The sequence below is a fragment of the Candida orthopsilosis genome, assembly GCF_000315875.1.
Source record: "Candida orthopsilosis Co 90-125, chromosome 5 draft sequence".
In the NCBI taxonomy this organism is placed as follows: domain Eukaryota; kingdom Fungi; phylum Ascomycota; class Pichiomycetes; order Serinales; family Debaryomycetaceae; genus Lodderomyces; species Lodderomyces orthopsilosis.
This window is the reverse complement of record NC_018298.1, coordinates 909,793-937,692: the sequence shown is the minus strand read 5'-3', so window position 1 is coordinate 937,692 and position 27,900 is coordinate 909,793. Positions and strand designations below refer to the sequence as shown.

At 37.8% G+C, this 27,900-nt stretch overlaps 13 protein-coding genes across 13 annotated transcripts; 8 read left to right on the top strand and 5 right to left on the bottom strand. All coding sequences in view use genetic code 12, as the record gives it.

Moving 5' to 3' along the window:
- Window positions 1-347: 347 nt before the first annotated feature.
- Window positions 348-1,143, bottom strand: CORT_0E04210 (Hop2 protein; the record flags this gene model as incomplete). The annotated part of the gene is made up of 4 exons (XM_003870089.1): window positions 348-392; window positions 457-465; window positions 576-760; window positions 816-1,143. The coding sequence occupies 4 exons, from the start codon at window positions 1,141-1,143 to the stop codon at window positions 348-350; spliced, it is 567 nt and encodes a 188-aa protein (XP_003870138.1).
- A 1,249-nt stretch (window positions 1,144-2,392) lies between these two features.
- Window positions 2,393-3,826, top strand: CORT_0E04200 (hypothetical protein; the record flags this gene model as incomplete). The annotated part of the gene is made up of 1 exon (XM_003870088.1): window positions 2,393-3,826. One exon carries the CDS (start codon window positions 2,393-2,395, stop codon window positions 3,824-3,826), a length of 1,434 nt encoding a protein of 477 aa, XP_003870137.1.
- Window positions 3,827-4,287: 461 nt separating this feature from the next.
- Window positions 4,288-5,226, bottom strand: CORT_0E04190 (Nop1 nucleolar protein; the record flags this gene model as incomplete). Its single annotated transcript, XM_003870087.1, has 1 exon — window positions 4,288-5,226. One exon carries the CDS (start codon window positions 5,224-5,226, stop codon window positions 4,288-4,290), a length of 939 nt encoding a protein of 312 aa, XP_003870136.1.
- A 751-nt stretch (window positions 5,227-5,977) lies between these two features.
- CORT_0E04180 (Cdd1 protein) lies at window positions 5,978-6,653 on the bottom strand (the record flags this gene model as incomplete). The annotated part of the gene is made up of 4 exons (XM_003870086.1): window positions 5,978-6,193; window positions 6,298-6,412; window positions 6,475-6,511; window positions 6,575-6,653. 4 exons carry the CDS (start codon window positions 6,651-6,653, stop codon window positions 5,978-5,980), a joined length of 447 nt encoding a protein of 148 aa, XP_003870135.1.
- Window positions 6,654-7,285: 632 nt separating this feature from the next.
- CORT_0E04170 (Rpt5 26S proteasome regulatory subunit) lies at window positions 7,286-8,575 on the top strand (the record flags this gene model as incomplete). Its single annotated transcript, XM_003870085.1, has 1 exon — window positions 7,286-8,575. One exon carries the CDS (start codon window positions 7,286-7,288, stop codon window positions 8,573-8,575), a length of 1,290 nt encoding a protein of 429 aa, XP_003870134.1.
- A 437-nt stretch (window positions 8,576-9,012) lies between these two features.
- Window positions 9,013-10,881, bottom strand: CORT_0E04160 (Nup60 protein; the record flags this gene model as incomplete). Its single annotated transcript, XM_003870084.1, has 1 exon — window positions 9,013-10,881. The coding sequence occupies one exon, from the start codon at window positions 10,879-10,881 to the stop codon at window positions 9,013-9,015; it is 1,869 nt and encodes a 622-aa protein (XP_003870133.1).
- Window positions 10,882-11,196: 315 nt separating this feature from the next.
- On the top strand, window positions 11,197-11,862 carry CORT_0E04150 (hypothetical protein; the record flags this gene model as incomplete). Its single annotated transcript, XM_003870083.1, has 1 exon — window positions 11,197-11,862. The coding sequence occupies one exon, from the start codon at window positions 11,197-11,199 to the stop codon at window positions 11,860-11,862; it is 666 nt and encodes a 221-aa protein (XP_003870132.1).
- Window positions 11,863-11,919: 57 nt separating this feature from the next.
- Window positions 11,920-13,248, bottom strand: CORT_0E04140 (hypothetical protein; the record flags this gene model as incomplete). Its single annotated transcript, XM_003870082.1, has 1 exon — window positions 11,920-13,248. One exon carries the CDS (start codon window positions 13,246-13,248, stop codon window positions 11,920-11,922), a length of 1,329 nt encoding a protein of 442 aa, XP_003870131.1.
- Window positions 13,249-13,562: 314 nt separating this feature from the next.
- CORT_0E04130 (hypothetical protein) lies at window positions 13,563-13,865 on the top strand (the record flags this gene model as incomplete). The annotated part of the gene is made up of 1 exon (XM_003870081.1): window positions 13,563-13,865. One exon carries the CDS (start codon window positions 13,563-13,565, stop codon window positions 13,863-13,865), a length of 303 nt encoding a protein of 100 aa, XP_003870130.1.
- Window positions 13,866-14,288: 423 nt separating this feature from the next.
- CORT_0E04120 (Atg1 protein) lies at window positions 14,289-15,866 on the top strand (the record flags this gene model as incomplete). The annotated part of the gene is made up of 1 exon (XM_003870080.1): window positions 14,289-15,866. The coding sequence occupies one exon, from the start codon at window positions 14,289-14,291 to the stop codon at window positions 15,864-15,866; it is 1,578 nt and encodes a 525-aa protein (XP_003870129.1).
- Window positions 15,867-16,753: 887 nt separating this feature from the next.
- CORT_0E04110 (Atg1 protein) lies at window positions 16,754-19,684 on the top strand (the record flags this gene model as incomplete). Its single annotated transcript, XM_003870079.1, has 1 exon — window positions 16,754-19,684. One exon carries the CDS (start codon window positions 16,754-16,756, stop codon window positions 19,682-19,684), a length of 2,931 nt encoding a protein of 976 aa, XP_003870128.1.
- Window positions 19,685-23,836: 4,152 nt separating this feature from the next.
- Window positions 23,837-25,138, top strand: CORT_0E04090 (Pmt6 protein mannosyltransferase; the record flags this gene model as incomplete). The annotated part of the gene is made up of 1 exon (XM_003870078.1): window positions 23,837-25,138. One exon carries the CDS (start codon window positions 23,837-23,839, stop codon window positions 25,136-25,138), a length of 1,302 nt encoding a protein of 433 aa, XP_003870127.1.
- Window positions 25,139-25,511: 373 nt separating this feature from the next.
- CORT_0E04080 (Pmt6 protein mannosyltransferase) lies at window positions 25,512-26,777 on the top strand (the record flags this gene model as incomplete). The annotated part of the gene is made up of 1 exon (XM_003870077.1): window positions 25,512-26,777. One exon carries the CDS (start codon window positions 25,512-25,514, stop codon window positions 26,775-26,777), a length of 1,266 nt encoding a protein of 421 aa, XP_003870126.1.
- Window positions 26,778-27,900: the final 1,123 nt, after the last annotated feature.

Sequence of the window (27,900 nt, the reverse complement as noted above, 5' to 3'; positions counted from 1 at the left end):
TCATATATGACTGGCTCTTTTAGATAAGTTAGAGCGTCCAATGTGTATTCAATTTTGATAAAAACCACGTCAACTTTGGAAATTTTGTCTCCAAGGCCATTTTTTGGGTTGACAACTTACAAGGCATGACACAAAACCGCGTCTCGTGAAATGAGCTCAAGAATGAGACGCTCAACAAAGTATGAGGGTTAGAGATGGAGAGGACATCGGATCAGAGAGTGGAAGGGTTAAGGGAAATTAAAGAATTAAAATTGAGTAATTGAGTACTCTCACTCGTTTTGAGTTAGATGCGTAGCACACTTTGAAATAAACTAAACCATGCAAGTTTTATTTAGCCACGCTTGGGTTTATATATATCTCGTCATCTCTAAGTTCTCGATACCAATAGACTCCTATAAGTTAATTAGTTGTTAGTGATACCCTAACAATGTCGTATTAGCAAAGGTTTCGACGTACCAAAATGCTCTTCTCCTCTGTGATGTCAAGTAAAGTGCCATGGAGCGAATTGAACTAAAGGTATGTGTGGTTAATAATTCACATTCGATAAGAGCAACAAAAATATAGAGTCAACTTACATTCTCTTTGTACTGCTTGTGTACACGCCTCAAGTGTGAGATGTGGGGTTTTATCTCAGTGCTCTCAAAAGAGTTTTGGTTAAGTTTTTTCTGGTCGTCTTTCAAGACTCTTATTTTCTCCTTAGCTTCAGTAAGTTTTTGAATGATTTCATTGTTAGAAGGCATTGACTTGAAGTCGCGCAACTCTATAGTTACAAGTTAGTGTTAGCTTTTGTTAAGCTTAATCAAAAATTTACACACCTGTTGTGAGGTCATTAATTTCATCCCCGATGTCGGCAAGTTCTTTCTCCATCTGTGGGGCACTTTCCAATAATCCAGTATCAGAACTATCTAAGTTGTGTACTAACATTTTATAACAGTAATAGCTAGTCTTACCCACAATCTTGACAAGCAATTCATCTTCTTTAGCAAGAGCTGCTAGTCCTACGCCCAATTTCTGTTTTGGAACTTGATTATGTAAATTTAACAAGATATCGTTGGTGGAATAAGGTCTATACTGAGATTTCATGTAGTTGGCTATTATGATTTTGATATCTTTCATATCCTGTGCATTCTTGGTCGACGACATTGTGGTAATGGGACCGACTCTAGTTCGTGTGGTAGAAAACAATACTTTGCAAAAACAAAATTTTGGTCATAGTTTTGCAACCAAATTTTAAAGACTTGTCAATTAAATCTTTGTATCAAAGTACGAGATCACTATTTTCAATAAATTGGTGGGTGTGAATAAGGAACCGATGACCTTTCATTTGAAGCATTTCGACATGTCTCTTGTGATCTCAAGTACAGACTGAAGATAAGGTTAATATGCAACTCAATCAAAAGGAAGCCAATATTAAGGAGGATTGTAAGCTGGTTATCACTAATGTTGTGTGAAAATATCAACTCAGCTTGCTTCATTCACTTCACATCTCCATAAAACATATTTGGGTTGGGCAATTGAATAGATACGATTTTCATATTATCACCTACTGTAACATCATAGTATGCGAGAGTATATACTCACTTCTGGCACTTTTGGATATTCAACGCCTCTTTTTGGATGTTTATTAAAGAGAGAATCAAGACGTAGTCAAGTGCTGTGATTACGAATTTTATGATAGAGATTCTACATGGGTTCAATATCTTCTAGTACGGGGTTGCCGTTATGATCACTAGAGGAAATACCATTCTAACCTATGAATTCATGGGACACTTACAGACCACTAATCAGATAACGCATGGGAATGCTTGTCAGCATCGACGTACAGCTTTCGATGCTGCGCTTTTCAAATATCCATTGAATCAGATATGGTCGTAAAGTTTCGATAATTGCACGTATTGAAGACTAGAAAGAAACCCTGGTTTCGATTTTTGTATTTAATTTTGTATTCTTTTAATAGAGTTTATCCTTTTGTAATTGTATTTTGGTTTATCTAGTAACCAAGTTTATATCTTCACGAATACAAAAGCTTGTAGACTTGTAGGCAATTGGCTACTATTTCGTGTCAAATGTTATGCCGTCGTCTAAATTTAGAGTCAGATGAAAGAGTCGTGCATACTGTAACAATTGCATGTTATCAACTTTTTTTAACGTTTGTGTTGCTCTTAATAAAGGACAAGAAAAGTGAACAGGGTGATCGTACTCTGCGCAATTCAACACAATTGAACTATTTTCAAAACCTAATTTGATTCATCGTTAAAAGTTGTTCTTTTGTCCACAGGTGATATTTAGAATCGCATAACTCTTTTGGAAATAACACAACCTTCATTCACTACTATACTTCTGGGAGTTAGTACATACACAAAACTGAACAATTGTGGAAAACCCTGATAAAATGGCCAGTCGTCAATCGAGATTAGAGGCAGAAAAGCTCGCCATTATACAAAATTCCATGTCCAGAGGAAGATCTTTGTCACCTGGTGCTGCAACAGGTAGTGGTGGAAGAGGTTCTTTCAAAAGCCGCTCGCCTTCCATTTCAAGGGAGGATTACAACGGGAGGTTGAAGTGGTCAATAACAAATCATGACCCCCTGGAACGGATCAAAAGAGGAGGAGATGCAAACGAGTCTAATGCATGGGAGGATGAGGCAAGTGAAGAGGAACACATCAGTGATGACGATAACAATGAAAAATTTCAGTATGATGACACTGGAAATATTTTGCCCAATTATGCGTGCCAGGATGAGATGATCAATGAAGTCAGTTCCATTTTAGAAAATTCTAATTTGAATGATAGGTCCACAGTAAAAAAGTTGGAAGAATTGACAGCCAGCGAGCGAGCCCTTGCAGCTGCAAAAAATGCTGGAACAAAAATAGATCCGGATGTATTGATTAGACTAGCAAATGATAAACACAAACTCACGGGACTGGAGCAGTTGAATTTGATTCAAGCAGACCAGGATGTTGAATCTAGAAGACAAAAATTAGAAAATTACCAAGCTTATAGGAAGAAAATAATTGAACAAGAGAATGGAAATGGGCATGAAGCAGCCTCTAAAACCGAAGGAGACTTGAACCCACAACCTCAGACCAATAAAGATAACAAGGATGGCACCAATGGTGACGACTTCATGGTTCCATATACATCAGCTGTGGAGGATAAGCTTGACAGTGAATTTGCCTCACAACTAAATGAAACTATACGTGAAGGTGAAGTCGATTCCGACAAAACACATTCCAGGGTCATCCAAACAATCACTAGAGGAAATTTTTTTCAATTGGTGAACCCCAAAGTGAAGCCAAAGATGTTCTTGTTGTGTATGGATTTTTCTCCCGAGTCTATTTTTGCGCTCGAGTGGTCTTTAGGTACGGTTTTGGTAGATGGGTCAGTATTGTTCATCATATGCGTGATTGAGGATAACGACCCAAACCATCATTTGAAAGGAAATACTTCGAACGAGAACCAACGTGAGCAGCAACGTCTTAATATGTTGAATAGGGCCAGACAGCAAGTACTCAATTTGTTGAAGCTTACGAAGCTACAAATTCATGTTGTTATTGAAATAGTCCATCATCCTATTCCAAGACATTTAATTTTAGAATTTATTGATAACTTAAAACCTACCTTGGTTGTTGTTGGCTCAAAAGGACAAAGTGCCATTAAGGGGGTATTACTTGGTTCATTATCCAACTATCTTGTGACAAAGTCGACCGTTCCCGTCATGGTTGTGCGTGAAAAATTGAAGAAGATTAACAGATTCAAGTCTGGATCATCCGTGTTTTCCAATAATATTAAGCCATTAACTTTATCTGAGGCTAGAATTGATTAGTTTTGTGAAGTATTTGTTAGGTATAGTTTAGAGATATTTGTTTTAATGAAATTGCGATGTTTGTGTTCATCATACACAATGTAAGTAAGTAAAGCAAGACAAAGCGTTGAGGAAGAGCTTTCAATGATTTTCTCTGAAACTTGCTTCACCCAATACCTGCAGTTTTCGGCACATTACGCGAGGCGGTAGCTACGAAAACCTTAGCAAGGAGGTGAGGTTTGTCTAAACAGAGCCAACCTTCGCTAATTGTTGCTCACGATACAGCTAATGAAACTACATAGATAGTATATACCTATAGAAGAGTCATACCAACGTGAATGCATAAGCCACATTACAAACACTCTTTTATTGACCATACGAAAATATACTTGGCTAGATAAGTGTCAGAGAAACTACACTATCGGCAATTCCAAAATTCAATTTATACTAGTATACAATTATTTTCCTAAACTCTAACAGGCTCACTTTTTGATTCCACTTCTCATGTAACGGCCAACAACTACACAATGATCTCTCTCATATGGTTCCAATGTCAATTGTTCCAATGGCTTGATTCTCTCTTCTCTCAATTTTTGCACTTCTCTGGCGAAAACGGTCTCAGCATCAACGGTAGAATCAATACAGTTTGCTTTGATAGATATAACAACTATACCGCCATCTTTCAAAAACAAGTGCGAGTTCAATGCAATAATACGAGCTTGATCTGGTTGAGCAACATCAGCAAAAACACAATCAACCATTCCCACCAACATTCTGTATTTTTGTGGGTGTCTGGCGTCATCAATGATTGGGATCACATTTGGTCTCTTTTTGGCCATACCAATCAACTCTCTTCCCGGTCTGTGTGAAAACTCAACAGCATAGACCAAACCTTCCGGTCCTACAACATCAGCGACATGAGAGACTGAGGTACCAGAGGCAGCACCCAAATATAAAACTTTCTTTCCTGGCGCAACACCTAATTCATCGATACCACCCATGATACCAGCGGCCAACTTCGATCTGAAAGGATTCCATACACGGTATTCGATTTTTGTTGGTGCTGCTCCTTCTTCTTTTGCTGGTTCTTCAACTGTTATTCTTTTTTCACCATAAACAGATTCACCTGGAGCAATGTTTTTCGTAACCAACAAATCTTCTTTTCCTCTGGCAATAAATACACCAGCATGTCTGTGTGGTTCAATAACAACTTTGGCTCCACCACGTGCTCCACCACGTGCTCCACCACGGCCGCCTCTAGCACCACCTCTTCCACCTCTGGCGCCGCCTCTTCCACCACCTCTGGCTCCACCACGACCACCTCTTCCTGCTGAGGCGCCACCACGACCACCTCTTCCTGAAAATCCGCCACGGCCACCTCCACGGCTTCCGCCTCTACCTCTTGGTGCTCCAAATGCCATTATGTAAGTATTGTTATGTGATTGAATGTGTATAAGAAAAGTGAATTCTTAAAAATTAGCACATCCATCAGGAAAATTTTTTCATTTTGGATTTTTTTTTTTTTTTTGTACATTGAGAGAGAGAATGGGAAAAAGGAGATGAGGAAAATATGGTAGTTTGGATGTAGGTAAAAGAACCTTGTGTGGATGCAATGATGGTGAAAGTACTTTAAATTGGTGCAGGAGATACGTGCAAACACTGTAAGACAGTGTAGTGGTCTACTGTTGTGAATGCTTAGCGTTAGTTTACCTGCTCGCTGAAAGTTAGGTGATCTCAATTATTATATTTCATTAAAATTGGCCAATTGACTTCAAATTGGACATGATCTGCTCTTTGAAGATCTTATCATAATCAATCTAACAATATTGTGACTTATCGTAGCTACTTTGAGATGGATTATGTGTCTAAATGTTGCTGTATTCGGCTTCTTGAATCAAGAGTGATGCCCATCGTGCGGCTCACAAATTCACGTGATCTTCTGTCAACTCTATTGAGATAATAGTTTCTGGGGAACTTTATAATTCTGTGAGAAGCACAGTAGTAGGTACAGAACAGAGAGAGGGACATGATTCTAGCACTGCAATGGGCAATGCCACGCATCGGCATCACAACAAAGTCTTGTTCATTATACTTTGGATAATAGTACAAATAAATATGCATGTAATTTTCGTACAACAAAAATGCAAAGAGAAATTGGAAACCGATTTCTTTTTACTTTATTTCAATGCCTAAGTCCTCTGGCCCAAAGCTCAAAGGAAGAAGATCCTTCAAATAGACCTTAATGTGATCTGATTCCTTACTGAAGAGGAAAAGCACAATATCTTCATTGAACTCCCGCATAAACTGTCGACATATTCCACAAGGCACAATAGGCTTAGGTGTATCTGCTGCAATTGCAATGGCTCTAAATTTTCTATGACCTTGGCTCTGTATCCAATGAAAGGTTAATGTTAGTAGATGTTAATCATAGGGATCACCATCTTTGGACACTTCCACCCAAAAATGATTAATTGAAACCTTTGTACACATACCACTGCTCTTGAAATAGCTGCTCTCTCAGCGCAAATTCCTGCACCATATGAAGCATTTTCGACATTCACTCCAGTGATGAAGTCTCCCGATTCGGTTAATACGCAGCTAGCAACCCTATACTTAGTTAGTCATTAATCCTGTAGTAACACTTGGAAATGTATGTTTCACCAACTTACCTAAACTTGGAATAAGGACAATATGATAGACTTTTAGCTGTATTAAAATGCAAAAGTTAGTATTGCAAAAACATTCTTGAATCTTTTGCTGATGACGTACCCTCAGTGACTAGATCCCTAAGCTTGTCGAAGTCTTTATCAGACACTTCTAGGTGGTCATTGTAAACTTGGATAGCCATATCAACGACAGTAAGTTGGTTAAATGCCTAAAGGTCGTCAATATTTGGGGGCATTCAAAAAAATTGTAAAAGATAAGAAAATGGAAACGAAATCAAATGACACACACATTTAATGGTCGTGCGACAATTAAAATGCCTATCAGTAAAGGCTTATGTATTTGAAACCAATCCTCACTATACACGGAATATGAATTCGAACCGCATCTAGATGCTAGTGAATACCATCTTAAAAGGTAGTATCTCTAGTACAAGGGGTTTACCTTTTGTTAACACTCATAATGCCCTATGTAGCTTGAACGATTCGTTATGCGCTTCCAAATCTTTTTTTTTTCTCTCTAAGAAGAATGATACAATACTAACAAAACTCTGGTCGTGTAATTACGAAACGAAATAAAATGTGAGTGTTGTTCAGTGGCGAAAAAACATACTAACATTTGATTATAGAAGAAACAAGTTTGTCTGTCTATCAACCAATCGAATACTTTATCCACCTTATAAACCATACTTAAACCAATTGGGTAATTGCTTTGAGTTTTTCATCGAGGTCTCATTTCACTGTTTTATCAATTCAAGTTAGGTGTATTCATATACAATCAACACATTACTTTATCTAACGACGTTTAAACTCAGCCATGGTTACATTAGAAGAATTGGAGTCAGCTCAAGGAGAAGAAGATGCTATTGATTTGGAAATTCTACAGTCATCTACTGCGGATATAATAAACAGAACCAAGTTACTAGACAATGACATCAAAGTCATGCGGTCGGAATCACAACGACTCACGCACGAGAAAACAATGATGTTAGAAAGAATAAAGGACAATCAGGACAAAATAAACAACAACAAGCAATTGCCATATTTGGTTGGAAATGTTGTTGAGCTTTTAGACCTTGATGTTGATAAGGAAGCCAGTGAGCAGGGAGCCAACGTCGATATAGACGCGGCAAGATCTGGGAAGTCAGCAGTTATCAAAACTTCAACGAGGCAAACTATTTTTTTGCCAATGATTGGTTTGGTTGACCATGAAAAGTTGAAGCCAAATGATTTGATAGGTGTCAACAAGGATTCGTACTTGATTTTAGACACTTTACCATCTGAATACGATTCAAGAGTGAAGGCAATGGAATTAGATGAAAAACCAACTGAAACGTATTCTAATATTGGAGGTTTGGATAACCAGATTGAGGAATTAATTGAAGCTGTTGTTCTACCAATGAAACAAGCTGATAAGTTCAAAAAGTTGGGTATCAAACCACCAAAAGGTGCCTTGATGTATGGTCCTCCTGGTACTGGTAAAACATTGTTGGCGAGGGCGTGCGCGGCACAGTCCGGTGCTACTTTCTTGAAACTAGCTGCTCCACAATTGGTACAAATGTTTATTGGTGACGGTGCTAAGTTGGTACGTGATGCGTTTGCACTCGCAAAAGAAAAGGCTCCAACTATTATTTTCATTGACGAATTGGATGCCATTGGTACTAAAAGATTCGATTCTGATAAAAGCGGTGATCGAGAAGTTCAACGTACAATGTTGGAGTTGTTGAATCAATTGGATGGGTTTGGTTCAGATGATAGGGTTAAAGTGTTAGCAGCTACAAATAGAGTTGATACTTTGGATCCAGCTTTACTAAGATCAGGTAGATTGGATCGTAAAATTGAATTCCCATTACCGTCAGAAGAAGCAAGAGAATCGGTGTTGAAAATTCATGCTAGAAAGTTGCACTGTGATAATGAGTCAATAAATTGGCGAGAATTGGCTAGATCTACTGACGAATTCAACGGTGCACAGTTAAAAGCTGTGACAGTTGAGGCTGGTATGATTGCGTTAAGAAATGGTAAATCAATTATCAGGCACGAAGATTTCGTTGAAGCAATTGGTGAAGTGCAAGCAAGAAAATCAAAATCAGTGAATTTCTATGCATAGAGCTGCTCACCACAAAACTACGTAGGATGTATGTGTTTAAGATAGAAAAGAGGGTGAAACTGATGCTTTATTACCTGCTCGTATGGAATCTTCAGAGAGGCATACTGATAGAGTTGTGGGACAAATTTAACTTATGTATGCAAACTTCTATAAAGTACACTGTCTATAACTTTCTGGAATTGAAAACATATGTTGGCTCTGTAAATCGACGTAGCAAAGTAGAAATGGGAGGCCAACAATTTAATGGCGTAATGTTAACCAACGCGTTCCAACTTTTTAACATCCTGCATCAATTGTGAAATTATGGTTACAATCATGCGAATGCAAGTAAATTGACGGTCGAGATTTTATTGCAACAACGTTGCACTATTGACGGTAGGGATGTCATCGACTATATTTGTAATAATCTATTAGCTATACAACACATGATATCTTCTTTAAAAGCTAAACAAGGACCTGTATTTTTTGACCTCTGCATCGTCAAACTCGTACACAACAAGCTGTGGCGAAGGAAAAGTAAACTCGGATGTGGAAGCCTCGTAATTGGCACCGTTTAATTGATTTGCGTTGTTCATGCTTTCCATGTTGTCTAATTGACGGCTTTCAAAATTTGCAGTTGCTGTACCAACGTTGGCAAATGCCTTCTGTTGTTTTCTTCCCGGTGCTTGTAGCTCGTTGGTGGCAATGATTGGATTAGCTTTCAAACTATTCAAATCAGCCGGGAAAATCGTATCTTCATTCGATCCTCCAATGGTCTTTGATGGTTCTAGAGTTGTAAGTAGCGGTTTTGGCTTGAAGATATTTGAGGAGCCATCATTACTTGGTATATCCACCTCATTCTTTGCTTCAAAGTTTTCCCTCGGTATGCTGATGCCTCCATTGTCCGCATTCACTTTGTGACGTAAAGATTGATGAATGCCATTTGAAAAAAGAGCCAGCTTTGATTTTGATTCGGCTTGGTCAGCGGAAGTGTTTGTGGTGAATTTTGAATGCACGATTGGAGCATTTGAAATTTCCGGGGAGTTCTTTGATTTAGCCATTTCAGAAAAGGCTGTTTTCGTCAGCTGTTGGTCAAGTTTATGTGCATGATTTTGTTTCATAGCATCACCAGAGTTCTCGTTTTCTTTTATGTTCCCTTTCAATTCAACTTCTTTAGGTAAAAGATCTGATTTGCTGTAAGATATAGTTTTGCCAATTGTCAGGGCTGTCACACCTGATAATACGGAAGCGTTTTTCGAGTTTTTATTGTTTTTCCTCTCGGACCTAGACCCATACGGATTGATAAACATTTTCAATTTATTGTTTTGTTGTTGTTGAAGCTCCTTGGATGTCTCCCCAGTTTCATTCTTCGCATCCAAAATGTTCATTAATGTTTGAGCTGCTTTGCTGGGGGACTTCAGAATGCGACTTTTCTCTTCTATAGTGTTGGTGTTCAATTTGATGTTCAGAGTATCCTCATTTACGAGGCTTGTTTCTTCGTTACCCATTGTTTTCGATAGAAGAGAACTTTTAATCCTACTTTTGTATGGGGCTGGTCTTCTTGATCTCATTCTCACCCTTCTCGAGGACGGTGCAAAATTGCTTCCTGTTGTATTGTTTATTATCAGATATGACCTTTCAAAGGTATCGTTGGAAACACTGTGATATTTCGGTGTATACCCCGGAGTTTGTAAAGTGGTATTTCCGTTCATCATGAGATATTTTTGCCTTGATGGGGTTGATCCGATGATTGATGTCTCATTTCCCACAATTGTGGAATCATTACCTAAGTTTCTTCTCTTGAGCAAAGGCTCTTCGTTATTAAAGCTCAATTCGGTACTTTGGCGCTTGTAAGGGGTCCCCGTTCTAGATTTCGACATTAATGCCATTACCCCTTCATATTCGACGTCAGTAAGTTTCTTGTTACCTTTCTCTTTGAAAAATGCTGATAAAATGTCATTGGGATTCTCAACAGTTTCATCTTTGTCAATGATTGATGATGATGATGATGATGACGATTGTAATGCAACAGGTGGTGGTTGTTTCAATGAACCGGCAGGCGCGTAAGAGGTATCCTGGTAAATATGAAATGAGCCTGGTAATTTGAATGTCAGCGAGCCTAAAAATTTCGGTTCTAGTTGTGAACCTTTGGTCGTATTTGAAGTGCTTTTATTATCTGAAGAGACAACCTTGTCAGTAGTGTTAGGTTTATGCCAAGGCGTAAATATGCTTTTTAGCTTCGAAGTTAATGCAAAGGAGGTTTGACGACTGCCTAGTTGATCAGACAGCCTATCTTTATATTTCCGATACCTCTCCCTGTTATCCATTTCTATTTGGATGATATAGTATGGTGTATCAGTGTCTGAAACTTTGATATAAAAACACAGAGAGCAATCTGTGAATGTTTAATAATTTTTTCTTTTCTTTTTTGTTTCTTCTTCTTCTCTCTTTCAACAAATCTCTTCTTTCTGTCGCATTTTGTCGACGGAATCAGTGTCGCGACTTTTGTTTATGACATTGAGTACTCTCGTTTTTTTGTTGGTTGAAAGATTATGAAACAACGTAGAAGAACTACTTTCGTAATAGTGAGATAAAGCTAGTCAATCTTTTTCGCCAATTTAGCTTGGTTCTAGTTTATTCGCATGACTTCGCTAATTGAATTGTTATACAGATTCGACACCTATCTTACAAGTCAGCTAGAGGCAAATTCGTTTACATCGAATTTACTAATAACTCCGACTTCGAAGTTCATTACTGAAATTCTTGTTTTGACATTTATTGGTCTTTTGAGCTACGAAATCATCTACTGGAGTGGGATTTATTTAAATGTATGGGAATATCATGCAAAAGATGTCTTTACTGAGGTGCCAATTCATTGTGCTCATGTCAATATACGATTGAATATTATCAATCGATCAAGTGAATCCCAATTGAAGGAGTATTACGATATCAAAAATAAATCAAGGTACCACAACATCTTATATTGGAAGCAATTGAATGACTTGAGTGAAGGTTTGTTCAAGTTAAACAAGTTTGTTAAATATTACTTTGAATTTAGTCCCGATGACTTTGAAATGAATAAAGAACCCGAATTTGGATCCACCGTGCTGCATTTAAGGGCCAAAATTTTAAAACTATTCAATGAATCGGAACTTTACAGGAATTACGAAAAAACCAATGTTCAACCTAATGACGTTAAAATATTCAATAATCAAAATAGGGAGGTGCCAATTGAAGAGAATGATAACTACTTGAGTAAATGTAACATCGAAACAGGCAACACCATTGATGCTATTGTCATATTATGAGTATAACAACATATATAATATATATATGTTGTTTATGTTTTTTCATTCTACCAAATCTCAAAGGGTTGAACTGCTTTGATTAATATCAAACGTATGACGAGTAGATGATTTAATTGATTGTAGTTTCTTTTCAGTCAAGACAAACAATTTAACAAAACCCTCTAGTTTGCTCTCCAATGCTAATCCGACTAAGCTCTCTACCTCGTCCTCATTTGTCATGCTAGAATCCTTACGGATCATTTTCTCACCCTTGTAAAGCTCCGACGAAGGCTTGGTAACCCGCTGGCTCAGGTTGAGATCGACTAATTGGTCCCAATCTCTATTCTCTTCATCTAGATCATCAAAATCGGAATCAAACCCATCATCTTTGAAATTTTCAATGTCTTCAAACGTAAAACTTTCATAACTGGGGCCCGTATACACGATTGGTTTAGCTTTCGATTCGTATAAGTTGTCGTCATCATCCTTGTTCAGTGCCATCTCACTACCGTGCTCAATTTTGAGTTTAACGTCACCTATTAGATCATCATGCGCATATCCCTGGTTGTAATCGGAAAGACTTTTTACCTCATACATGTCCAATATCTCCTTATTAACCAATCGAAACACTTGATTTCGTAAATTTATGTTGAAGAAATTTCTCAATTCAGAAGGAAGTTCTTTTTGATCACTTAAATCCTTCACAGAAGGATCAAATCTGAAACATAATAGACTCATCGTAAACTCTAGTTCTTTCAATAGTTTATGCAGATTGGATATTTTGTTAATCAAGTTGCACCTAACAAATGTCAAAACCTCATTCAAGAAAGCTCTTTCATCAGATTCCAGATGTGACGAAAATTTATGATTTCTAATCATTTCTATTAAATTAAGGCGCAACAATTTGAAGTGAAGGAGATTATTTGAATCAAGTATGATTGGAAACCATTGACTGATTTTAGTTATTGCATTCGTGATTTCTCCATTCAAGATCAATCTTTTAATCTCTTGTCTTTGACTGATTGTGGTGTACCCGGAAGTAAGCTTGGTGTTTTTCCTGTGACGCGAGGCCGCTATTTCATTCTTGTTATCGTTGTTGTGGTAATAATTTATGTTATTGTAATAATTCAAAACCACATCGGAAAATTCATGATTGGGGAGCTTGCTGATATCACTCAAGTTCTTTTGTAATGTGCTTTGGTGAGTGAGCTGAGTGGATTGGCCTGAATCTATTTGATTGTTGTTGTTTGGAACAATCTCAGATTGTTGCCACGACAGTCTTTGAAAGTCCAAATTCAACTCCTCGGCAAACGCAAGTGCCCCTCCCTCATATCCTTCGTGTATTAGGTATTCAAGAACCAATTGGTCTATGTGTCTCTTTTGTATAGTTTCATCGACTTCAGCCATGTTGAAAACTGAAAGCGGGTCGGCAGTTAGGCAGATTGGCAAGGAAAGTGAGTGTGATATGTATAATTTTTTGAACAGACAAAAGAACACAAATCAAGTTGTTAAACTTCTCAATGTCGCATAGATTTTATAACAAAGGGAGAACTCACACCACCACAACCACCACACTATATCATAGCAAATATAGTTGTGACTTCAGGAAATTAAGTCTTAGAAGAAAAGCATTTGAAGTTTTCATTTTGGAGGATTCAAGTTGATGTCGCTTAGTAGCATTACCTAAGGGTAAAAGACCGCCTTGAACTCACATACCATCTATGTTGCCTTTTGACTGTTTACCATTGGAGGTAAACAAGAAAATCGTCTCTTATGCTGGGATTGAGAATTTAATTCAACTATTGGTACCCAAAGACCCACATATACTTGATGAGAACTCCAAACTTAGAAAGTGCGTTAATCAGGTGATTGAGTTGAGCACGATCCAATACAATGATCGAATTTGGAATCCAGAACAGTTTGAAGACTATTTTGACCATGAAACCTTCTACGATAAAAGAAAATTACAATATCTAAAGACTCCCGAGGACTTCCTTACATTATATGCTTACTGTCTGGAATAAAAGATTCCCGTTATATTGGGACTCGCTTACTTGATAGAGTCTCCTGAAGACATAGGGCTGTTAAAACAAATAGCGGTGCATTTAAAGCCTGATGAGAACGTAAAGTTGAATCTAGAGTTTGAGAAAAGCGAGGAGGGGGAGATCGAACATGTATTCGAGTATTTCTTTCACGTTGAGTCGGTGATTGGATTGCATCTTGGTCAAGAAATCAGCCACGTAAACAGGATTGACTACTATTTTCCAGAGTTGAAATGCGCATACATTGAAAGATTCCTGGCTGAAGTTTTTGAAGATTTGAAAAGCACTAAGCTTGAAAATTTGTTTGTTATTGGAAGAAGGAAATCAGACGAAACCCTAGATCTTGGCCAGCTTCCCTGTACATTAAAATTCTTGTATACGCGGAATGTTGCATTAGCCATAGATATGCAAGGTTCAGTATCATTAATGTCACCACGATTGGAATGCATATATTTGTATGAAATCGCTGTGGAGGAAAATGCGGTTACAAAAGTCTCTGAATTTATCAAGCGTCAACTCGAGACTACTGTTAAAACATTTGAGTGGGGATCTAAAGGCTCATTTCAGGCTCAGGATTCTACAGAAGTAGTCTCGCATACTATAATGGATGTCACTTCGTCTCCACTTACGACCTTGAGTATCTCAAGACAGTCGCCATCAAGGCACTTAGATTGGTCATCATTTGAGCATTTGAAGAGCTTGACAATAATGGATTTGGATGATGACTCACTGCAAATTGTTTGGCTGTTTCCTTTAAGGTTGGAGAAATTAGTAATATGTATGTGCAGGCTTACAGACTTCACCTCCATTGAAGGTGTATTGCCCTTGGGATTAAAGAGACTAGAAATTGGAAATATTGAATGGAGAGTTAATCTGCCTGTTGTTGACCTTTTACGACTTGAAAGTTTGACATACCTCGAATTGTTGAGTATGACGACAGGTGAAAATATCGAGCAGTTTGTGTTTCCTGATTCTGTGGAGATTCTACACCTAACAGAAAATCCAGCTTTTTCATTTGATCAGTTATTGTTTCCCAAGTTTTTACATTCATTGAATATATCATCTTCCATGTTGACTTCAGTTGATAACGTGTCGTTCCCGGAAAGTTTGCTCTTACTAGATATAGCGTGTAACAAGTTGAGATCAGTCATTAAGGTGAAATTTCCCCAAAAGTTGGAAAAACTTGATTTAGAGTATAACGAATTGAAACATTTTTGCAAAATTAAACTTTCACAAACTATCAAAGTAATTAACTTGCGTGGAAACAAATTGGAAAAAGTTGATCTTTCGACAAATGATAAGGGGGAACCTTTACATCTAGAAAAATTGAAACTACAATATAACTCTACATTAACAGTGGACAACCTAAGACTTCCATCTATTGTGAAATGTTTGAGGCTCAGCGGTTGTGGTTTGGAAAACCTCAATGGTTTTCAATTTCCCGCTACAATCGAAGAATTGGATCTTTCCGAAAATCATCTTAAACAATTTAACATCACTTTTCCAAAGGATTCATGTTTAAAAATATGTGATTTGAGACAAAATGAGTTGGTTCTTGTGGATGTAGATCTTCCACCTTCAGTGAGTGTACTTAATCTTTATGATAATCGACTTGAACAAATTCCACCCTGTGTTGGCGGTCTTCCAAATTTGGAAAACTTGAATCTATCGTCAAACATGTTGCGCGAAGCTAGTTGCAAATTCGAATCTAAAAAGTTAGAGTACTTGAACTTGGAATGTAATGAAATCGAAGCACTTTGTCTTGTGTTTCATCGAGTGATTTACTATGGTGTGCCAGCAATCAATTTGCAAGATAATCAGGAAGGTGTATTGGGAAAGATTTATTTGCAGAGTGTGGATGAGATGATAACCTTGTATACAAGAGGGATGATTGACCTGACTGCGATTCACAACCCAGTGACTTTTACCGTGGAGCAACTTCTACGAAACTTGCCTGAAAAGAGGGGCATTTTTGTAAAGTGATGCCAAGAAGATGAATCTGGTCTAATTGAGGTATTTGGAATAGTTAATGCTGTGTAACTTTGCTGTTGATTGGGTTGGGAGTCGTCAAAGGGGGAAGAGGTAGATAACCCTGCAGCAAGTCATATCTGTATATATACTTGTGTTTTTTCATAAGAATTCTCCATTCAATCATTCATTCAAGTATGAATTGCAAATTCAATTGACAAGTTACTACTACTATTTTGTACAAAATATTGTGCAATTAGTGATGTCACAAAGTAGTGTGTTGTGTAATACATAAGCAATATGCTCTTCGCCACATTTTACCCCTCTATTCTTTCTTTTGTTGTCGTAGTTTGTTATCTTTAGACATTGTGTCTTGTTTGTTTTTGTTTGTTTTGCGTCATTCCTATCTCCCCTTTTTGTTTGTTCTTATCAATATCAATATATACAAAGTAATTAGTAAGAATATTCTCATTTACATACAGATGATACATACAAAATATATAATACATACCCAACAAAGATTAAAGGGTAGATAGAAGTACAGAGATAAACAGTTAGGGATGCATACTGCGGTTAGTCATTATTTTTGTATAAAAATCTATTACAAAACTTATATACAGGACACGCTAACAGCTTATTATTAATTGTTTTTAATATGTAGTTTCCCTCTTTTCTCTCTTTTCTTTATCATAACTTTACCCACACTTTTCTTAATACAGCTAACTACTACTATACTACAACAACCAGCCAACCAACCAGTCAACTAACTGAACTAAACTTTACTTTAATATTCAGTCATTATCAATTATTCTTCTACATTATTAACACCAACAACTTTATTCATCATCAACATACTCTTTGACTGAAGTCTATGTTCATATATATATACATAGTAATACCAAATGTCTGATAACCATAAACAACCACTACCTAAAAGCAAGCAACAACAACAACAACAACAACAACCTCCTCCACAATTGCCCTTTAGTATCGGAAATCGCTTTACTCAACATCACTTTCCAAACGCGATAACAACGCGCACTACGACGCCACAGCAACACCCCACGCCATCCCACTTTCACAATGACCAAGCAACAAGAGCAGTTGCAGCTCAAGCAGCCTCGACTGCAACAACTAGCACTACAAACACATCCACACTATCTTCGAGTTTAACTTCAAATGCAACCATTGCCAAAACCGATTATATTGGGGTGTATGCAATTGGACGTGAAATTGGTAAGGGTTCTTTTGCTATTGTATACAAAGGTCATGATACAACCACCAACAAGCCAGTGGCGATAAAGTCAGTATATCGATCGAAATTGAAATCCAAAAAGCTTGTTGAAAATTTGGAAATTGAAATTCAAATTTTAAAAACAATGAAGCATCCTCATATAGTGGGATTACTTGACTATAAACAAACAACTGCTCATTTCCATTTGATCATGGACTATTGCTCAATGGGAGATTTATCTTATTTTATAAGAAGAAGAAGTCAACTTGTTAAAACCCATCCAGTGATTTCTAGCTTGTTACAAAGATATCCTTCACCACCCAATTCTCACGGGTTAAACCAAGTACTAATATTACATTTTCTTCATCAGTTATCTTCAGCTTTGATGTTTTTGCGGGAAAAGAGTTTGGTACATCGAGATATTAAACCACAGAATTTACTCTTGTGCCCCCCTTTACATTCAAAACAAGAATTCGTTGATGGCAAATATAGTGGGATGTGGGAATTGCCAATTTTAAAAATTGCTGATTTTGGATTTGCTCGATTTTTACCTTCAACTTCAATGGCGGAAACCCTTTGTGGATCTCCCCTTTATATGGCTCCCGAAATATTGCGATATGAAAAGTATAATGCTAAAGCAGATTTGTGGTCAGTAGGAGCTGTATTGTATGAGATGGCTGTTGGTAAGCCACCTTTTAAGGCGGGAAATCATATCGAATTGTTGAAAAATATTGAAAAAGCTAATGACAAGATTAAGTTTCCATCGGCTGCTGAAGTTCCCGAATCTTTGAAACAATTGATTAGATCACTTTTAAAGTATAATCCTACAGAGAGAATATCCTTTCAAGAGTTTTTCAATGACGGCTTGATAACATGTAATTTGGAAGACACAAATAAACCGTTGGAAACATCTGATATGGACGAGGATCTATTTATTAGTGAGTACATCAGCCCCATCAAACCGTCGGAGAGATCTCAATTAGTTAAAAATGACACTATAGCTCCTATGACTCCAGCTTTCACTGATACTAGACTGCATGTACAAGGTCACACGCAACATCGGCTTCAAGTTGATAAAGGTGGTGCTGAAACATTTTCAAAACATAACGTTGATTTAGAGCAAGCAACCGTGGATGCAGATAGAGGGAACGATTTCTGTGATAATGCCAACCAAGAAGACGACCCCGGAGACGAATCCAATAAAGAGTATTCACGCGATAATGATATCAAAAAATTGATAAACAAAAACAGTCCTGATCCTGAGCGCCTCGGTCATTCAATCGTTAACAATAAATCAGCCCAATTCACACTGAAAAAAGAAGATTTAATTCTTGAGAAGGACTATGTGGTTGTAGAAAAGAGAGTCGTTGAAGTCAATGCAGTAGCAGATGAACTTGCTCGCGCTGGTACTGGTGCCGAAGCAATGAGTGATCCAAGGGGCCATCTTGGGGGTGATATGTCCAATCTACAGCGACCATTGCAAAGAGCTCGCAAGAACTCTTCTGGCGGATATCAACGAAGACCTAGTTTCACTGATCGTCGTATTTCCATCTCAATATCACCAACCAATGCCCTCAGCAAAGCAATTGGTCTCGCCCTGCATCGTCTTTTTGGAGGAAACCATGTTCCCTCTTCGAATCAAGCTACACTGGCCACTACCATATCAGAGGAGGGAGGTGATGATCAAGATAAGAATAACAGAGCAGATTTTGGTTCATTCTCAACTGTAATGTCCAGTCCCAACTTTGCCAATAATACCCTTTTACAGAAATTAAATCTTCCCATCTCATCTATTATGGCAAATTCATTGGCAACTGGCGATGAAAGGGCACTTACACCAGACGAATCCGTTTTAAACAAGTTGGAAACCATCGCTACAAAGTCACATGCAGTAAACTTGTTTGCGGACGTAAAATTCAGTCAATTGATTCCAAGTCCACCTTCTTCGGATGATGCAGGCAATGATTTCTTGAGCCACACTGACTCTTTGCCACCAAAGATTGTTCGCACCATATGTCAAGAGGGCATTGTGCTTTATGTTAAAGCTTTATCTCTCTTAGCGAGAGGGATGTCTGTTGCTAGCGAATGGTGGTATGACCAGTTAAACGATGCAGTAGGTACTGGTTATAATGATACTAACGATAGCAAAAGAGACGTTCAAGTTTCTATGAAAATAAATCAATTGGTCCAGTGGATAAGAGAAAAGTTCAATGAATGTTTGGAAAAAGCAGAATTTATAAAATTGCGATTACAAGAGGCAAATATAGCTATTGCAAGAGCAGAGGGTCTCGAATCCATATCTGAAAATGACTCAGACTCACAAAAGGTAATTGCTGAAAGGTTAATCTTTGACAGAGCTTTGGAAATGTCTAGAAATGCAGCGGTCAATGAATTGGTAAAAGAGGACTTAAAAGGGTGTGAGTTGGCGTATAGTACTGCTATTTGGATGCTTGAAGCGTTATTGGATGAAGATGATACTTCAAATGACCAAGTGAATGAACGTAAGTTGGATAATGAGGATAGAGTAATGGTCGAGAAATTCATTGTTAGCATTGGCAATAGGTTATCGGTTTTGAAGAAGAAGATGGAACTAATGTAATGATATTTATAATTTTTGCAAGATTACTTTTTGGTTGGCGCTAACTTTTTTTTACTTCAGGAAGAGATTAAATAGAGATTAATGGATTCATTTTAATGCAAATATGGTTTGTGCAATTTCATCAAAGGGGTCTTCGGTATTTCTTAGTCTTTGGCAATTTTGATTGTTAGTTCCACAATCTTCCTAAACATTATATAGAAAAAAAACTCTAACCTACTTTCCTCAATATGACCTTCAATTTACAAACCTATAATTGATACACGAATACGAGAGTGTTTTAACAGTTCATAGTTGATGGACCTATTGTCCGAGCTTACAATACACGACAAGACTGACAACACTGCAGAAATGCAGATCCGAGTCGCAGCCTAAAAAATTTTGACTTAGTTTTACCGTCTCAGGGCACTTAAAATAATTTTTTAGGGCTTTTTATGGGTTCTTGGGGCTCTGGTAGCTTCCATTAGTGTGATCCCGTGTTGGTTTTCCACTTGTTTAGTAGTTCCAGTCGTTGGTGGGCCATGTCGCACTTAAATCGGTACTCTGAAAAGCCTGAGACGAGAAAGGAAGTTTCTTATATACACCACAACGGTGCTAGTGGCAACTACAAAGTATAAAAAGGACCTTGTACCATTGTAGAGCAATCTATGTGATGGAAAGTAGGAGTTAGCTGCCAAACACAGGTGCTAATCATGGACTGAATTCTTTGTTCCTGAAATGTTGTGCAAAAAGTTTGCGACATTGTGTACTATACACCAAAATATGTATGTTATATACAGGACGTAAATGATTTGAGGATAATTTATTTTCACTTCCAACAATAGAAGTAAAAACTAGCATTTACGTCATCCTTTAAAGAGAATTTCTTTCCATTCAGTTTTCAATGATATTCCGCTTTATCATCTTTTAAATCAGCTCCCTTCGCATTTCTTCTTTCTTTCGACTACTTAGAAATATCCACACAAATCTACCATGAACACCTACACACACGAAGACCCAGATGACCAATTAAGACAATTGGTTAGGAACCAGAGCCAAGCCATCATGACAAATACTAAATGGAATATTGGAAACACCATTTTTAATGCGATGACTCTTGTCATCGCAATTGTTGCTTTATCCAAAGCAGTAAATTAAGTGGTGTACCCCTTTTGTACAGAAATACTTGATATAATAAAATGTTGTTTCTAGACTTCATTTTGAGAATAAGTAGTATCTCTTTCTTTGTACTTGAACTCTTATCAGAAAGTAGCCCCCGCACAACTCTCATTCATCTTAGAAGTAGGGGCTCCTTGGGTCTAACATTATTTTGCAACATTTAGCTCAATATGATTTTACGCGAAGATGAGATATGATGTTGTTTGCATCAAAACTTTATAGAGTCTCAACATCTTGGCACCTCTTACCCTGTAAGGGCGTACCACTAGACTTTGATCGTATCAGCGATATTCTGTCACTTCTGATTCGTCGCTTATGTCGTCTTGGTACGAATCTTGACAAACATTCTCCATCTGATCAAAACAATCCGGAAAAGTAAATAGACAAAAAAACAGTAGTATTTATGTCCAATGGTACTTGGGCTGTTGGGGATATTGGGGCAGTTAAGAGTATAAGAACTGAGTGATTCCGCTTGATAGTAGAACGCGACTTCATGTAATTCCATTGTACGCACATGCACATTTTCTCTAATGGTTGTAATACCGTCTTTATTTTAGTTTCATACTAAAGCGACATAATTGTTCATACCAACGCGACATTTATTATTCAAACCACATTATTACCCAAAAGAATTTCCGTACGTCTGAACCGATTGAGTCTGATCATGTAGAATTAGGGCAATCACTTTAAAAGTATGGAATAATATCAAACCAGGTTTTTTTTTTTGTTTGAGGTTAATCATCTCCTACTTTCACTTCTCAAAGGCTTTGCTGTCATTTTCTCAAGCTAAATGCCGTTCCCTTCCTATTCATTGGTTTTGTAACAAGGAGTTGCACTCTAGAAAGATCTATTCTCTAAAAAATATGGTATAAAGTCACTAGCATGTCTACAGAAACCTTGATAGCTTTCTAAGGTTATTTTTGCTGTTGCTTCTCTTGCCCTTGGAGTTAATTGTTCTCTTCTAGATAAGTTTGACCGCTTGACTTTAGCCTTACACACCGACTAAAGCTCTTCAATTGTGTTTAGTCCCGGTGAATAAGCTGGCAAAAATACTAGTTCCATTCCACCCAGTGCCACCAATAACTCGAGATCGCGACGTTTATGGATGGCTGCGTTGTCAAGTACCAAATACTTGATCTCTTTAAGTGTCTTGTTTGCCTCAATTTCTCTAAGCACAGACTTGACAAATTCAAAGAAATGATTGGCCGTGGTACCAACTCTTGTTTTCTTTTCCAAAGCTGTGGTGTTGGAATCGATTTTTCTCTTCTTGTTGGGGCAGTCTCAGCTGGAAGTCGCACCTTCAAGTCAACGCATCCTTTGGAAGAGATGGTACCTAAAAATGATAGATTGAGGCCTCTGGTTACAGGAACTTTAAGCACAGCCTTTTCACCTACTTTTGACAATCCGTATTCCCCTCTCACACTGATGTTGAATCCAGCCTCGACGATGAAAACACAATTCTTTTCAAAGTCAATTTTCTTTTTGTCCAGAGCTTATTTCTGCATCTACATCTACTTCGACACATTCAGTGTCGGATTGCAGGTTATCGACTTCAATTTCATTTGGATGGAACGTTTCATTGTAGTCACTGTAACTAAAGCACGTCTCCAATGGCACTATCTCACTTTCCAAAGTCATCTAATCTGGCTCCAAAGTGAAGCAATTACGAAGCCCATCCACATACTTGCCAGGGTGTAATTCCAGCTTGAACTTCTCATTAATATTTATGATTCTATTTTCCTACTCAAAACAAAATCACATTTTATGTCGCACTTTAGTTTGAACAATTTATGTCGATTTGGTATGAAAATTTATGTCCCACTCGTATGAATAATCATGTGGTGTTGGTTTGAATAATAAATGTCGCATTGGTATGAACAATTATGTCGCACTAGTATGAATAAAAATTAAAAAGACTGTAATATTGCATTTGTCAGCTATGAACCCCCAACAGATATTTCTGAAATAACCGTTTGTGACACAAAAGTTGATATAATTTTTGCAAAGTTAGCAAACAAAGGTGAATGGACTCACAGCAATTTGAAAACGAAACCATATCAGGTGTATTATGTTGAATAGTATTTTCTAACTTTGCCTACACAAATGCTGAATTAGTTTGTAATGGTGTTTTGCCCATTGATCAATTACGTGAGCACAGCCGTCCAACATCATTGGTTTGACAAGAATACCCAAGTTTTTTCTTGAAGCTGTGTATGATATTTAAATACTTATTTGAGTGGTTGATGATGGTGGTAACGGAGAATACGCAACGGATCGAGAACTACTTAGCATTTATAACAGAGTTAGGGGATACATGACACAAGGGTTTGGTGCTGCCGATGAACCCAGAACTGCCAGGTATATTCTCAAGGATTCTTTTGGCGGAAAACTCCCATACGTGAATCCTCCCCCAGTCCTTGTTGATAGAGAATGGCAATTGCTTGATTTGCAAAAGAGTAGAGAATTCAATAAGGAATTGTAAACCCTACAACATCTTCCAGAGTCAAGACGACAACAAATTAAGCATACAATGAAGACTAGAAATATATCAATTGATAAATTTGACTTGCAAAAGGATATCTCGAAATTGAATTTTTCCATGCATGTTGGAGGTAGTGAAGAAAGCAGTGGAAGCTCATCGGAAGCAACAACATAAGTTACTGCTAGCAAAGAAAGATCTCATAGAGCTTGTAAAATAACAAAGCAGACAGTTTAAAGAGGTGGAATGCACCTGGAAGGACGCCTTATGCTTAGTTGAGACTTCAAAGCTTTTAATTATTACTACTTTCCTTGTAATGAGACCTACGCACGCTTTTTGACACGAAGTTGGTTCCGGCAATGGTAGCGTGTGGCCTAGCATTCATCAAAGCAAGTCCAAGAGACAGACTATGGTCGAGTAAGGGTACATCAAAGTAGGGGGAACGCAGCATCCATTAGAGGATATAAATCACTCAAATATTGTAATTTTTACGCGCCCCTTTGACCGCACCTCTGTGAATGCTTTGTTTATCAGATTTACCCTTTCAAGTAGTGCAACAGGTTTTCCTCAACATTAATCAACATCAGGCGTTGGCGCTTGCACCCCTACATTCCAAATTATACTATGCTGCAAGGGATAAGTTGTACCAAAACATCTATATTTACGGAGAATATATATTTATGGCACCTTGTAACGACCCTTCTCGATTCAAGTTTCACAAAAATATCAACAACTTCAGAACAAACAAGTATACGGTAATATCCAAATATGTTCTTTACAAATATATGTCTCAGATCAGACAGGACGTAATTATTAATCATTTGATACTATACGAGTATGATGAGACTCTTATCGAGCAAGTTTTAGAACACTTCAAATCAATTCGGGCTTTTGAAGTAATTCTGTCTTTTGGGTACAACAGCCAAGGCTATTATGCTTACTGTGAAGGAATGGCCAAGTTCATGTTCAATGATTTGAGAGCGGAGAATTCATTCAGTAATACTGAGTTTATTCCTTCACCATTTAATCCGAATCTGTTCGAGATACCATCAGATATTAAAACATCGCTTAATTTATATGTCAATTCAGATTTTGTAAACTGGGATTTCCTCAAACCATTCCCATTTATAACAAGCTTGACAGTTTTACTTTGTCGTAGAGACATGCTTACCAAAGACGTATGGAATTTGAGGTTGCATAAGTTGCATCTCCACCATTTGATGAAAGTAGTCGATTATACTATAAGTGATGTGTTTAATACCATTGCACTCCGTGAATTGACCATTGCTGGGTATATTCAAATTGGAAAAGTGTTTTCCAATCATAAGTTGGACGAAGAGTATCCCCAACTCGCTCAGCTCTGTTTGAGGCATGACGGAAAAGAAACTCAGGAGTTTACCATTCGGGATCTCCTAAACTTTACACACATAAATTTATCGATGCTCATCCTTGCAACTAAATTTTCCAATCTGAAAACAGCAAGAGAAATTAGCTGGTTGTGTTTATATTTTCCCAAAGCCTCTGTTAATTGGTGGTATGAGCCAAGAAGATTCCCAATTGGGGCGTTGGGAATTGATAATTGCAGGGTTGATTCTGCATTTACTAATGACATATATATGCTAAGTCCACAACTCCCTTTTGGTGTTGTCGGCTATCATTTTCCTAAAGTCCGTGTGTTCAAAAGAACCGGAAGGTACATAGATACGAGAGTCAATTTTGCACAGAGACAGTCATTTGTGTTCTTGAAGAAATGGTACACGGACCTAGAGTTGGAAACGATATATCGACACTTTATGAATGAAAGAGATAGATACTTGTAGGTTAAATAGCAACACGTTATCCGATGATCTACGGCATTGTATCTGATAGACGGTATAGCCCCATACATAGCCAACAAATTAATAAGAAAAAAAACATGCAAAACGGTATTGAAGTTGCAAAATATTGATTTGATGGTACATTCTTAATGCGCACGCAACTTAATTTCACTTACACAAAAACTAAGCGCTTTTGCAACCACTAGCTCAGCACATTGATAACCTAGTCTATACCCCACCATAAGGCCATACTATGATAGCATACCAAAAAAGTTGCCACTGATAAAGTTCAGTAGATATGATTCACCAATATCATACTCTTTGTCTTTCATAGTAGGCTCTTCTCTTTTAGTTTAGCATATATCAAAGTAAAACCATGTCCGCAGATTCCACGAACGACGCTGTTCAATATTCCTATGAACCTACTGCCAAGTTGTTTAAAACTATGATTGGTGACCAATTGGAGGTGCTTCAAACCAAAGTTGGGCTCGTGTTCGCCAGAGACCCAGGGAACGTTGACTTCAGGATGACTGAGTTAGACACCGAGAATTGGACAAACATAGGCTTTGAGGAGGCCGAACCATTAATTAAAGAAGCATACAGCTACTGGTTTGATCGAATGGGCCTTGACGAAGCCGTTACCTTCACAGAAACTTGCCACAAGATCTGCTCATTGAAGTTTGACTACCGACCAATCAGAGAAACCTTAACAGTTCAATGCAAAAGAGCATTGAATGAAGTGGTGCAAGATTATTGCTCCTTTGTTAAAGCAGCTTGGAAAGGCATTGTGCCATACGCTTTTCTAATGAATAACTTCATATCAATAAAATTCTCATTTCAGTTGTGCCAAATTGATTTCCCTGTGGAAAGTGCTACAGACGTTACCGAAACTACCAATGATGTGTATTCATTGAAAAAATACCAAATCAGCAAAGACATCTTAGACAGGATTACCATCAGATCATTTTACAACGCAGAAACTGCACCGATTTTTCAATTACCAACAGATGATGTTGGCTCTAAAGAATGCCACTTCAGTGTCGTGCTTTCCCATTGGTTAAGACCATTCTTCAACATGATGAAAGGACAAGGGATACAACAGCCAACTATCAGAACGACAACCCTAAATCAAGCAACCACATGGGCCGAGCCAGATTGGGATTTTGAAGCTCAAAGCAACGAAAATTTCTTTGCAGAATTGAAAAGAGCTGGACTAAGCTCTTTTTGTAATGGAAGTGGAGATCACCTAAAAATATTGGCACAAGTGGGTATTTATTTGCGAGCCTGCAAGGTCAACATGGGATTTGTTGTAACCCCATTGACCATTTCCCGGATCGGGTTTAACGTTCCTGAAGATTCCAAAGAATTGGAGGGGAGCTCGAGTGGAGACACTAGCCACTCAGTCACCCCATTAGAGATTGATGTATTCAATCACGCATCACACCTCGAGGGAGGGCTACTTACTGCATGGTTTAGCATGTTGAAAGCAAAACCCCTTAGAACATTGTCTGAGTCAGAGTTACAACAGCTTGAGGTGACTCTTCAGAACTTGAAAACAATGATAATTGAAAAAAAGGAACAAAAGCAGAAAAAAAGAAACAAAACGGTTGGAAAGACAAGAAAGAAGGCACGAAAGCAATGATGTAGTCGTGTATTTCGTGTCTATAGCTCCAAATTTTTTCAAAGCAAGGATTGATGCTTTATTTTAGTGCCCGGGTATTCAAAAAGTTTGCACCAAAAGACATCCTACCCCTTTTTACTTTGCTCATTGCTGCTGGCTCGCGAACTGCCAACGAATGTACAAATTTCAACTATTGGGCTTGTTCTTGGGTATGGGCACCTTGTCGCGAACAAGAAACGCTTCAATAATGTGGGCAGTAGCTTGTGGATATATCTCTGAATTGTCAGACGAGGCTCGTCATTATCTTCATTGTCATTGACAGAACCGGTTGGATGCGGTTCCATGTAGATAAACTAACATTACTTCAACTGTGACCACTTTTTTATAGCTTTGCTATCAACAAGGAGGTAGGTTTCGTGGGTCAACTGACTCTGAAATGTAAATCAAGGAGGCATCTTCGGTCTTCTCTAGCGCTTTGTTTCTTATCTTGACGTCAACACTGAATTGTATTATGTAGATGATTGGACTGAATAATTAGTTGTAGCAGGTTCCGCCCCATCACTCATGCTTGCATAAGGTTTCGTAGTGTGTCATCTATCCTTGTAAGATGTAGACCTGTATCATTATGCAATCTGTTGCCAATTCCGGAAGATTCATCTGGCACTTCGCTCCATTGATCAGTTTGAATTCTCCTTTCGTCTTCCTCGTCTTCCTCTTCGGCTCGTCTTCTTCTTTGTTTTTCTTCTTCTTCGTCTTGTCTCATCGCTTTAGCAAAAAATAATTGCAATCCAGAACATTCATTTGCTCGCCCTACGCCACTTACTAATCAAAGAGTTGTGTCTTTAACCATGGATTCTAATGTCCCACTCGTATGAATAATTATGTCGTGTTGGTTTGAAAAATTATGTCGCGCTGGTATGATAAATTATGTCGCACTAGTATGAAACAAAAATAAAAAGACTGTATTGAAAATGATTGTATGTGCGTTTACATTTTTTGCGTAACAAAACTCATTTTGATTTCTGTGTTATTTCCACACAAATACTTCATTGGACATCAATACCTCCCCATACTTGAAGAGGGGCTATGACACGACTTTTCTGCAAAAAGTGACTACTGATTCCAATACCTCAAACTGGATTCA